The sequence below is a fragment of the Danio rerio genome, chromosome 20 (genome assembly GCF_052040795.2).
Source record: "Danio rerio strain M-AB ecotype USA chromosome 20, GRCz13ab, whole genome shotgun sequence".
NCBI lineage: Eukaryota > Metazoa > Chordata > Actinopteri > Cypriniformes > Danionidae > Danio > Danio rerio.
In genome coordinates, this window is record NC_141040.1 from 457,639 (window position 1) to 469,944 (window position 12,306).

At 42.8% G+C, this 12,306-nt stretch overlaps 2 protein-coding genes across 5 annotated transcripts; both read left to right on the top strand.

The window, feature by feature from the left end:
* Positions 1 to 44: 44 nt before the first annotated feature.
* On the top strand, positions 45 to 3,729 carry ndufaf4 (NADH:ubiquinone oxidoreductase complex assembly factor 4). 2 transcript variants are annotated; one of them, NM_001386274.2, is made up of 3 exons: positions 45 to 243; positions 2,241 to 2,335; positions 2,857 to 3,729. In NM_001386274.2, the coding sequence occupies exons 1-3, from the start codon at positions 108 to 110 to the stop codon at positions 3,163 to 3,165; spliced, it is 540 nt and encodes a 179-aa protein (NP_001373203.2). In that variant the 5' UTR covers positions 45 to 107; the 3' UTR covers positions 3,166 to 3,729. The 2 variants fall into 2 exon arrangements, with proteins under 2 accessions (NP_001373203.2, XP_087154007.1); XM_087297881.1 differs by lacking the exon at positions 2,241 to 2,335 and having other exon boundaries at positions 65 to 243; positions 2,857 to 3,313.
* Positions 3,730 to 5,455: 1,726 nt separating this feature from the next.
* On the top strand, positions 5,456 to 10,790 carry gpr63 (G protein-coupled receptor 63). Of its 3 annotated transcripts, none has more exons than XM_087298006.1 (2): positions 5,456 to 8,554; positions 8,867 to 10,790. In XM_087298006.1, the coding sequence occupies exon 2, from the start codon at positions 8,982 to 8,984 to the stop codon at positions 10,203 to 10,205; it is 1,224 nt and encodes a 407-aa protein (XP_087154132.1). In that variant the 5' UTR covers positions 5,456 to 8,554; positions 8,867 to 8,981; the 3' UTR covers positions 10,206 to 10,790. The 3 variants fall into 3 exon arrangements, with proteins under 3 accessions (XP_087154132.1, XP_087154131.1, XP_087154133.1); XM_087298005.1 differs by having other exon boundaries at positions 5,456 to 5,945; positions 8,896 to 10,790; XM_087298007.1 differs by having other exon boundaries at positions 5,456 to 5,509; positions 8,896 to 10,790.
* The last annotated feature ends 1,516 nt before the right edge of the window (positions 10,791 to 12,306 follow it).

The window sequence follows — 12,306 nt, forward strand, 5'->3', positions numbered from 1 at the left end:
AGCCGCAGCTGTATCCCTTTTAGACTTGCCAGTCGGCGGCAGTAATGAGCGCTCAGTGCCTCACAGTAGAGCTAAAAGAAGAAGAGGGGTGTCCTCTGTTTTAAAACATGGGTTCAAAAGTAACACGCCTGATCAGAAACTTTAATGTAGAGAATCGAGCTCATCGAGAAATCAGCAGAGCAAAGCCTCGAGCAGCACCGCGGCATCTGCCAGACGGAGGAATCCCACACGACAGACATGACGGTGAGTTCATACAGTATACACGACCACTGCTGCTCAGCATCACGACCGTGAGCCTGACATTGGTTAAATAAGTATACAGCTGTGTGTAATGTTTCGTTCTGTAATTTTATATTTGGGTTAAATAGGTGATAATTAATGACGGGTTTACATGACGTGAATTATTTATTTACTTTACAGTGAACACAAATATCAATATCAATAAAAGCTGAGAGGCAATATATCTCTTTTACAGTTTATATAAAAGAAAATAAAGCTATTTAAAACATGTCGTGGTGGTTATGTAATGGAAAATCACACTTCTTACAGCTCCTAAAATCTTGCACCCAACGCGATTATTGTACTCCCAAAAATTTTTTAATTAAAAAGTTAAATAAAAGAGTAATTTTGTATACATTTACAAATTAAATTTGTATATTTACATATATCTATGTCTTTAGCCCTTGTATGGTGTTCGGATTGGGCTGCAGTTGGTTTTATATTCGCACATTCGTTCATTGACAACTTGTGACGTCACTATCATACCCTGTTTACCTTGAATGCAGAGAGAGTCGCCTTATACACTTCATTACACTGATTTAATACTCAGTTTCATTGATTATATTCTAAATAGGGAAATCAAATTAGCATCCAAGCACTTAGTATCAATGTGCAACACTGTTGACAGTCAATTAAATAGTGCCAATGTTGTTTTGAAGTCTTGCAGGCGATTTCAGTATGGATATTCACAGTAGTGTGGTAAACAATACAGGGAGCACGTCACAAGTTGTCACCATAGCAGTATCTCATTATGATTCATCTGTATTAGTCTTTTCATATTCTGCTTTAATATTTTATTACCTCAGTGGTGTTTGGGAAACTGGAAGTCCTGGGTGACTTGGGTGTGGATTGATTATATTGGGAATTAGGGTGAAGTAAACATCTGTTGAGTATTTTAACAAACAGAGGCTGAGTGACGTAAATATAAACACCTCACAAGGGTTAATGATAACATGCCTTTCTGTATTTATATTATTTTAAATGCAGTATATGTTTATGGAAATTAAGATACTATTATTAAAAGATATTATATTATTATTCAAATATTTAATGGGGCTGTTTTACTATGAAATAACTCTGGTGTGATGATAACTGCACATTTAGTTGTGTTTTGAGGGATCTTTCCAAATATTTTGCTGTTTGATGACATGAGTGTATTCCTGAGACACTACACTACCTGACAAAAGTCTTGTGGCCTATCCAAGTAAAAACAACAAGTAATATCTGTTCTTCTAGTTGATGATCTGGTGTCAGAAGTGTCTCTATGAAAGGTGAAGGCCTCTAGATTTTGCTGATTTGAGCTCAATAAATCTGATCATGTGTTGATGTTGACTGATTTGATGAGGACAGTGCGCTCTGACTCTGCTCAGACTAAAGTCTCATCACTGAACAGAAATAATGTCCAGTATAGAATATAAAGTCCTGCTGCAGTGGAGACAGAATGAAGATTGTGTCTGACTCCATCATGAGCTTGGAGGACTGCATCCATACATCTCTGACATGACTCACATCACTGATTAATAAAGTCATCTGGAATGAAGAAGAAAGCCTTCAGAGTTCATCAAGAGTCTTTGTGTTCATCTTCAACACCTCCTCCTTCATCAGCTCAATAATGTTGATATCTGGTGACCGGGCTGGCCAATCCTGGAGCAGCTTGACCTTCTTTTGATCTCTCGCAAGCCCCCATACTGCTTGTAAACCCAAACCAAGATGTCTCCTTCACCAAACTTGACTGATTTCTGTGAGAGTCTTGGCTCCATGCTGGTTCCAGTAGGTCTCCTGCAGTGTTGGTGATGATTGGGATCATTCATAGGAGAAATCCACCTTCTGACACTCTTACACATCATCAACTAGACGTCAAGTTATTAAGTGTTGCTCGTACAACCGAGATCCACCACAAGACTTTTCTCAGGCAGTCCACAAGTTATACTGTTCTCTTCCTGTGAATGTTTCTGTTTCAGCCCCAAGCATTACAGAAGACGTCCACCGGAGGAACGACCCCCTGCTCTCAATGCTCAAGGACGTTTATGTGGAGTCCAAAGACCCAGTCGCTCAGGTTCGGCTCATTATTCAGATTCATAATGCTAATCGGTTACATAAAGCCAACTATTCCAGCATATGTTTTTTTACACCCTTCCAGCTGCAACCCAGTACTGGGAAACACCCATACACACTCATACACAACAGCCAATTTAGTTGATCAGTTCCCCTATAGCGCATGTGTTTGGACTTGTGGGACCCGGAGGAAACCCACGCCAACACGGGGAGAACATGCAAACTCCACACAGAAACGCCAACTGGCCGAGCCGGGACTCGAATCAGTGAGCTTCTTGTTGTGAGGCTAACCACCGTGCCGGTCTTTGAAAATACAGCTGATTATTGTTAGTTGATCTTGGATGTAAGTAAATGTTGAATTGTATTGTTCATGTTTACAAATACATTAACTGACGAAACCTCAGTGTAAAGTGTGTCTTGTTGAATTGAACACATGAAAACAGATGATGATGGTGATTAAAAAGAAAGAGGATCATCATTAGCAGTGCATTTACCAATCAACATCTCTCTCTCTCTCTCTAGGGTGATGCTGTAGTTCAGACGCTGGAGCAGGAGACGCAGCGCCGACAGCTGAAGCTCAGTCTGCCGGGAGAGCCCTACGGTTTCTGTGACGTCAGCGATGTCCCCAAAGGAAAACTCTCTCTGGTAGAAGCCATCACTGCCCTGAACAATCACAAGAACCTGCCGGAAACCTGGACTGCAGAGAAGCTGGCGCAGGAGTACGCTTTAGACCCCAAAGACGCCAAAGCACTGACCGATTTCTTTTTCCCCTTCGACGTCAGAGTCATTTCCAAAAAGCCAGAGGAGACCAAGCAGATCACGGAGGACTAACCTGCCTCCTGTAGACTCCAGCAGCCGCGTCTGAAACATGCACAGTGGATGATCGCCTGAATACATGTGAAAGGACTGTCCGGGTTATTTATTTTGTATGAAATGTCACTAGGAAACTAGTAATGCAAATAAAGAACAAGTTGTCAGATCCATTTGTAAAGCAGAACATATTATTATTATTATTATTATTATGAATGAATATGAGGGAGAAATGCTGCAGTGTCATCAGTTTAAAGGGGATAGTTCACTCAGAAATGAAGATTTGCTCACTCTTTACACCCAAACCTGAGTTTCTTCCTTCTGTTGAACACAAAAGAAGATATTATAAGCTGAAAGCCTGTAACCATAGACCTCCATAGTAGGATAAACATATACTATGGAAGTCAATGGTTACCGGTTTTCAGCATTTTTCAAAGTATCTTCTTTTATGTTTAATAGAAGGTGAAATGAGTAAAGGGTGAGTAAGCGATGACAGAATATTCAGTTTTGGCTGAACTCTTCCTCTAACACAAATGTTAGTGTTGAACGATGTGATTAAATGCTGAATAAAGAACCAGCTTTCATCATGACACTAATACAGACACATTCATAATGATGGACATGTTTATAACATGAACATTAGTTAATATGATGATGTAAGTGTTCTGTAGTAACTCGTTGACATTCATTCATTGATTCTCCTTTGGCTTAGTCTGTTATTAATAAGAGTTTGCCACTGCAGAATGAACCACCAACTATGTTTTACATAGCGGATGCCCTTCCAGCTGCAACCCAGCACTGGGAGTTACTCATTGCCATACTAGAGTTAATTATCGTGTACTAATCTCCACTAATTATGTAATCATCGATGTGATAGTCCTGAGAGCGCATGTACTGTATATCAATAAGACTAGTTTGGTGTGAAAAACCCCAGCCTTGATCAGCGGTCTGCATGAACATCTTTCTGCTCTGCACACTTTCAACATTTTACATGTCTTATAGGGATCGTTCATCCAACAATTACAATTTACACACTATTTGCTCACCTTTAAGGGATTTTTTTCAAATCTGTTGAACACAAAAGAAGGTATTTTGAAGAATGTTGGAAACCTGTAACCATCGACCTCCATAATAAACACTGCAAAACTACAGAAGTCGATGCTTACAGGTTTGCAGCTTTCTTCAAAATATCTTCTTTTGTGTTCAGCAGAACATATTATTATTAATATGAATGAATATGAGGGATCACGCTCAGAAATGCTGCAGTGTCATCAGTTTAAAGGGGATAGTTCACTCAGAAATGAAGATTTACTCACTCTTTACACCCAAACCTGAGTTTCTTCCTTCTGTTGAACACAAAAGAAGATATAATAAGCTGAAAGCCTGTAACCATTGACCTCCATAGTAAGATAAACAAAAACTATAGAGGTCAATGGTTACTGGTTTTCAGCATTTTTCAAAGTATCTTCTTTTGTGTTCAATAGTAGGTGAAAAAAGTAAAGTGCACTCGAAGAATATGGAAAAATAGAAATACATGTTTTTTCCACATTTTCAAGTGCCTTTGACTTTCTTTTGCTGTTTATTCTGATGAATCCATTTGCCCAAAGAGCAGCAACACCATAATCAAGCTGAGTACTTTTAGTTTGATTATGGATAATAAATGTCTACTTAACGTCGAAATGGAGACAACATATTGCAGATATAGCATTCCAGATGTGGTCAGACATCTCTGTGATGTAGTTGTACATGCGAATACTGCTTGTCCACATCTAAAATCATGCTAAATTTACTGACCTTTCACTTTTAGATGGCGCATTTCATTCTCATGACTAGATTCCGCATTTCCTCGTCGTAAAACACAAAGCCCTGAAATATAAGCGCGAAAGTTACTCTTGTTGGCCAAAATGTCGTGTTTTCATGTTTGTATAATAATAGCTTTAAATTAGCGGTGTAAAGTCTGATAAAGTTGGATTAACCTGGACATTTATGCCACTTACACGCCTTTAAGCCAGCAGATGTCCTCAGCGTGCAGGTTGAGGCCGTTTATTATAGTTTGTCGTAAATTTCAAAAATCCAATTTTTCCTTACAAATTCATCAGGACAATGTTTTAAAAACTAAATTGGTGATTATTTCTAATAATTATATTTCTAAAACTATTATTCACACACCCGCAATCAAATCAGTTGCACTGACTAGTGATTGGCTCCAGCGTGCGAATTCTGCATTCTTATTGGTCAGCAGTGTGTCAATCAAACCCGGCACTGAAATTTCATTGGTTTTCCTCTCAGTGACGCGATATTCGGTGAATGCGGACTGCACGAGCGACGCGATGTGTTTGGGATGCATATGAGAAATGAGGCGAGGGTACAAAATGTATCATGATGCGTTCCCCTGACTAAAACCAGCATCTGCGGTCGGCAAACAGCGGCGCTTTAGTGCAGTTTACTCAGGGACTTTATTTAAAGATCAGCAAGAGATTAAACATCAGGTTTACAGCGGGGGTGTCGGATTGATTCATCAGCCCAGAGGCGAGTCAGAAGTCAGATGTTGTTGTTTTTAAGCGTGTACATGTAGACGAGTCGCCTTCACCGCTCGAGTGTGTAGCTTTAACGCGGTAGCAGGAGAAAAGCGGGTCGTCGAACATCTGTCCGGATGTGTAGATGGGAATGTCGGTTTGCTGGAGCTTCAAACATCTGTCGAGGAAAAGATGTGAGCGCGAATCCCAGCGAGTAATGCTGTGACCGATGCCGCATCCTTCATTCCACACACACACACACACTCACCACACAGGAGAAACCAGGTAAACACTCACCCGTGTCATCATTGTGTTGAACATCAGTGTATCTTAGATAAATATGAGGCTTTTAGTCTTTCCACCATTTTAAATCGTTCTGTCCACCGTCAGAGAGACTCCTTTTATTGTGTGGGATGTTAAAAACTGATGATTATTGATATGAATGATCAGATATTGACTGGGTGAGTCTCGCAGATGGTGTTGTGAAGCATATATGTACCCCATCATGACCTGTTAATCTGAATATTTAGTTCATAAATAGCAGGATGCATTAGTTGTTCTCGTTATACTCATCTTGGTCTTGTCTCTCATATAGGCCCTTTTGGGGTTATCTTCTAGCTCTCGGGCATCAGATGGTGTTGATCTACAGGCGAGGCCTCCACAAGTGATTGCGATTCACATGTTTATTCCAAGCAAAAGATGAAGAGACTCTTAATGCTTTTATTCTTGTTGCTAGGATCCACAACTGTTCAGTGTACACGGCTGTCATTCAGCGCTGAGCTTGCCTCTGCTGTCACTATGGTTTCCGCATATACTGGACCACTAATAGAGCTGGAGATGCTTTCCATCTGAAACATTACTCCTGGATGTAGAAACAGCTGCCTGTATACTTTATTACACAGTCTACTCTGGTTGTATAGGCCATTTTGAGGGATGCAAACAAAAGCAATGGTCCTAACGCATGTCCGGTTTCACATTTGTAATTTCTATAGCTTCTGAAAATCCAAAAAGAGCCACATATTGATCAATAATGCTATGAGAGCTGTTTCAACATTAACTTATGATTGACTTACCTCTTGTTTCAGTTATAAACATGTTTGATATGTTCAGTATTTAGGAAAGGGGAAAGTGCAACTCTCTGTACGTCCGCCACATTAAAAAACGTCCTACATTACGGTCAACAGCATCAGTCTTTATACAGGTAGCCATGTGTTTCTGTGGGTGAGGGCTCTGTGCAGATTCACTGGGTAATTTCGGCAAGCTCTGTAGTTTATAAATTTTTATTACTATGAACTGGATTTATTATGCAAAATAGCCTACTCTAATGTCTGCACTTATAATAAATGAACATATATGAACACATACCGCCCCTTACAGTCTCCGATATGTTACCATCTACAGAAGAACTACACACAGCAGACATTTAGTCCTTATTAGATTTATAAACATCACGCAATATAGCCTACAGTCAGTGCAAACCTCTCCTCTGTGCCTGTAATAATAATAATAATAATTCCTTACATTTATATAGTTTTTCTGGGCACTCAAAGCGCTTTACACATAGGGGGGAGTCTTGTTATCCTCCACCAGTGTGCAGCATCCACCTGGATGCGGCGACGGCCAGACCGCACACCACACACCACACACCAGCTGAGTGATGGAGAGGAGACAGAGTGACGAAGCCAATTATCATATGGGGAGGGTTAGATGATGGATAGAGGCCAGTGGGCCCTGGTCAAAACCCCTAGTCTTTTTCGAAGGACATCCTGGGATTTTTAACGACCACAGAGAGTCGGGACCTCGGTTTAACATCTCATTCGAAAGACGGCGTTTACTGAGCAGTATAGAGTCCCTGTCACTATACTGGGGCATTAGGACCCACACAGGCAACAGGTTGAGCGCCTCCTGCTGGCCTCACTAACACCACTTCCGGCAGCAACCTAGCTTTCCCATGTGGTCTCCCATCCAGGTAGTGACCGGGCGCAGCCCTGCTTAGCTTCAGTGGGCAACCATGAGAGAGCTGCAGAGAGCGAGCTGCCGGCAATCTTCAGCAGCACATGTAAACTCTGTTAGAGAGTAATTCTGTCATCCCCAGTTCATAATAGTCCAGACGGCGATGATAAACATGGCAGTTTGTTCGTGATTCAGGTTACTATTTGCTCTTGTGTTTTGTCGGGCTTCTCCTTTGTTCGCGCTTCACTCTCGTGTTTGTCCTTTTCTTTCTGAATGCGTCACTCTCGCGTTTGTCAGTGTCTGACAGGATCGGGTTTCAAAAGCACGTCAATAATCAAGCGCACGTTATTATCATCAGCTTAAGAATCTGTTATTTCAGATATAGACACACGGCTAGCGCAAGCAAGAAAGCGAAACCACTCGCGCTTCAGATTGGCTCGTAAAGAACTAAGGTGCAAAGGTAAATCTGCTCTTCTTCTTGGCTTTGTGGCTGTTCATCAAGACGATGATAAGGTTTGTTTGAGCCCGGGTCGACCATGGCTCGTCATTATATGTATTTACGCTGTAATCTCGGCTGTGTATTTTAAACATGGCGGCTCTTTTGTTTTCATTCTGGCTTGCTGCTTAAGCGAATGATGTTTCTCTGTAAACCAATAGCGTTCAGCTGCGCGTTTAGCTCCGCCTTTTGGTACCCTTTCTCATGTTTGGTACCCTTTCTCATGTTTGGTACTCTTTCTCATGTTTGGTACTCTTTCGAAAGGCTGCCAAAAAAGTGGTTCGGTTCGGTACACGGTCTTTTGACAGTGGAAATGGCCATACAAGCGTACCAAACCGAACCATACCGTACTGCTCGGTGGAAACGGGCCATTAGATATGACTTTGGTCTTGGATGAACTACCTGAAGGTGTTGTAGATTTGGCCTCTAAGTGAATAGACTTTCCGTGAACCCCCCAATATCTACTTGTAAAGATGGTAATTAAAAATAAATAACTAAATTAAGCACTCCCGCACTTCTACTCCCTGACCCCCCCCCCAACTTAATGTTCCGACTAAAATACGACTTTATTTCAAAGGGGCTTTTGGTGGTGCTCACACTGCCACGATTTCACCAGGAAAATTTCGACTACTGGAGAATGACTTGTGTTTGTGTCTGCACATTACTGCTTAAACCTGCGGCATCTGCCTGCACCCTTTACTGTGACACCCTGTCCTGGTACATGAGCCAATCATTTGTGAAAACTATTGTGGCTGATTTCCTAATGCCTTTCTTCTGCTCCCGCAGGGTCTGCCTCCATGCTGAGATGTGCGCTAGCCACCTGTCCGATCGGCTGAGCGTGCACTCTTTACCATGTAACTACAAGAAGAAGGATGCTTTATTCGTCCACTAGTCCTCCTGTGGATTCAGGGCAGCCGAACCCCTCAGCTCGGCCAGCGTCCCAGCCTGTGGGTGCACGAGCCATGGAGAACTCCTCCACCAAACTCAACAGCTCGCCGGACTTCCGGACTCTGTCCGAATACATCACTCCGTCATCAGTTTGGCAGGAGCCTGTGGAGGGTCTGAACCTGCCCCTGCAGGTGTTCTTGGGCCTGGTGATCATCTGCGTGCTGCTGCTGGCCTTCCTGGGGAACATGGTTGTATGCGTGATGGTCTACCAAAGGGCTGCGATGCGCTCTGCTATCAACATCCTGCTGGCCAGCCTCGCCTTCGCCGACATGATGTTAGCGGTCCTCAACATGCCCTTCGCTCTGGTCACCATGGTGACCACACACTGGATCTTCGGTGACGTGTTTTGCCGCGTGTCAGCCATGTTCTTCTGGATGTTTGTGATGGAGGGAGTAGCTATTCTGATGATCATCAGCGTGGATCGTTTCCTGATCATCGTGCAGAAGCAGGACAAGCTCAGTCCACGCAGCGCCAAATTGTTAATCGCGGTCTCGTGGTCTTTGTCCTTCTGCTTCTCCTTCCCTCTTTCCTTCGGCTATCCCGCGCTCTACATTCCCCCCAGGGCTCCGCAGTGTGTTTTCGGATACACCGCCGAGCGTGGAGACCATGCCTACGTGATGCTGATCATGCTGTTGTTTTTCTTCGTCCCGTTCCTGGTGATGCTCTACACGTTTATGGGAATCTTGAGTACTCTCCGCCACAACGCGCTGCGCATCCACTCGCACCCGGACTCGGTGTGCCTCAGCCAGGCCAGCAAGCTGGGTCTGATGAGCCTCCAGAGGCCTTTTCAGATGAACATCGACATGAGCTTCAAAACACGTGCCTTCACCACCATCCTCATCTTGTTCTCAGTCTTCACCGCATGCTGGGCGCCGTTTGCCACCTACAGCCTGCTGTCCACCTTCAGCCGGACCTTCTACTACAGGCAGAACTTCTTCCAGATCAGCACGTGGCTCCTGTGGATCTGCTACCTCAAATCAGCCCTGAATCCTCTGATCTACTACTGGCGCATCAAGAAGTTTCGCGACGCCTGCCTTGACTTGATGCCCAAGTACTTCAAGTTCCTGCCGCAGCTGCCCGGCCACACCAAGAGACGGATCCGCCCCAGCGCTGTTTATGTGTGCGGGGAGCATCGCTCGGTGGTTTAGCGGAGGAGAACTGTTTTTTGTAATTCTTATCAAGCTGTGATATGATCGGTCTTTTCTTAAAACTTCAGGATTTGACTTTTCTGAATGGGATCACCCCTTGAGATTGAGGTTTTTGACGGGGTCCTGAAGGATTGGCTTTGGTTTCTACAGGATTGTACAGCTGGAAGGTTTACAGAGCTTGTACGTTAAACTTCTTTGATTGCACAATGTTTATTTTTTAGGATTTAGAACTTGATAGAAGTTTGTTCCGTACATATCGGTCAGGTGCTGCTATACTTGGTGAAAATGTGCAATTTTCTGTTTTATATGCCATGAATGTACTGAGGTTGTATGTGCTGTATCTGTTGTTTTTTAACCTGGCTTGGTGATCTCTCTGTTTCAAACAACATTTTATTTAAGTTGATATATTGATGGTTCAGCTGTTATATTTTGGATTATTTTCAGTGTGGGGAAAAGGCATTCGACACAGGATAAAGCATGACTTTTAGAGGACTTTTGTGAAAATACAGGATTTTTAAAAAGTTATTTGTGATTTCAATGCCTGAAGTGGATACAATCATGGGAATAAATACAACTGTAATTCAAGGAAGTTCTTTTAATTTCTCATTCTTGGCTTGAATTGTTCATCTGGTAATATATATCCACAAACCAATACAAATGTCTCAAGTTTTGGGGTCAAAAGGTGGAACAACCTAATCAAGATCTGCACTCAGTGCAAGGATGTTCTGTGTATCATGAACAAATTCAGGTACCATACACTATGAACTTGTTTCCTTGCCTATCATTAAGATATTGGCTCTTTATTTGTACACATTCTGCATGATCTTATTCTACATTCCTAATTCTACCCAATACATAAACCCATGGGTCTCAAACTCAATTCCTGGAGGGCCGCAGCTCTGCAGATTTGCTCCAACCCTAATCAAACTCAGCTGATCAACTAATCAAGGTGTTCAAGACTCTTTTGAATAGTTGATCAGCTGTGTTTGATTAGGCTTGGAGCAAAACTGTAGAGCTGCAACCCTCCAGGAATTGACGTTAAGACCTATGCCTAAACCCAACAATTACCTTAATGACTGTTAATAAGCTGTAAATGAGGAGCTTATTGAGTCAAAAGCTAATGGTGTGGTGATAGTGAGGACACAATGAACTGGGAGATCGATTTCATTTTCAATAATTACTCCAATGCCAAAGGCGGTCCCAGTGTGTCATGAAAGAGAATTGCTCTACGGTCGACCTGACCTAAGCCTCCTGTCGCCATCCCTATCTGGACTCAGATAAGACCCTGGATTGACGTAAAAAAATTAAGACTTGTCTATCTTTGCCATGACGAATCTTAACAGTTTACCAGAATCAGACCCTTTCTGGTTGCGTGTAGAGGGAATAATTATTGTTGATTTTGTGATTCTAATTAAACTAATTGCAAGTGTTGAAGCTGGCTTCTGCGGATGAAACTTAGACCAGGGGTCCTCAACCTCGGTTCTGGAGTTCTGGTGTTCTGCAGATTTTAGTTCCAACCCCAATCAGACAAACCTGGGTTAGCTCATCAAACTCTTACTAGGCTTTCTAGAAACATCCTTACAGGATGTGTCGAGCTAAAATCTGCAGGACAGCAGCCCTCCAGGACCGAGTTTGGACACAAATGGTCTCAAACTCAATTCTCTGGGCAGTTTAGCTCCAATCAGCTCTAACTCACACCTGCTTAATAGTCTGTAGTAGTCTTGAACACCTTGATCAGTTGGATCAGCTGTGTTTGATTAGGGTTGGAGCAAAGCTGTAGAGCTGCGGCTCTCCAGGAGTCCAGTTTGAGACCTATGATGTAAAACTACTTCCCTTCTGTCCTGACGCCTCTGCAGTTGTGTCTTTGTGGCGTGCCGGCTTCAGTAGCATCATGATTTGTTCCTGAGGCTGCAGGTAAACCCTAAAGCTTTGTGAATCTGACAGGTAATTCTCCTCTGCTGGCGTCCCCGGTGGGCTTCATTATTTCTCCAGCCGCTGCTAATGAGGATGCTGTGGGCTTTAGAAGCTCATCAGAAGCAATGTGTGGAACGATATTACTTAGCAACAGTATGCATTACTTGGCAACCAGCTTGTACTACTT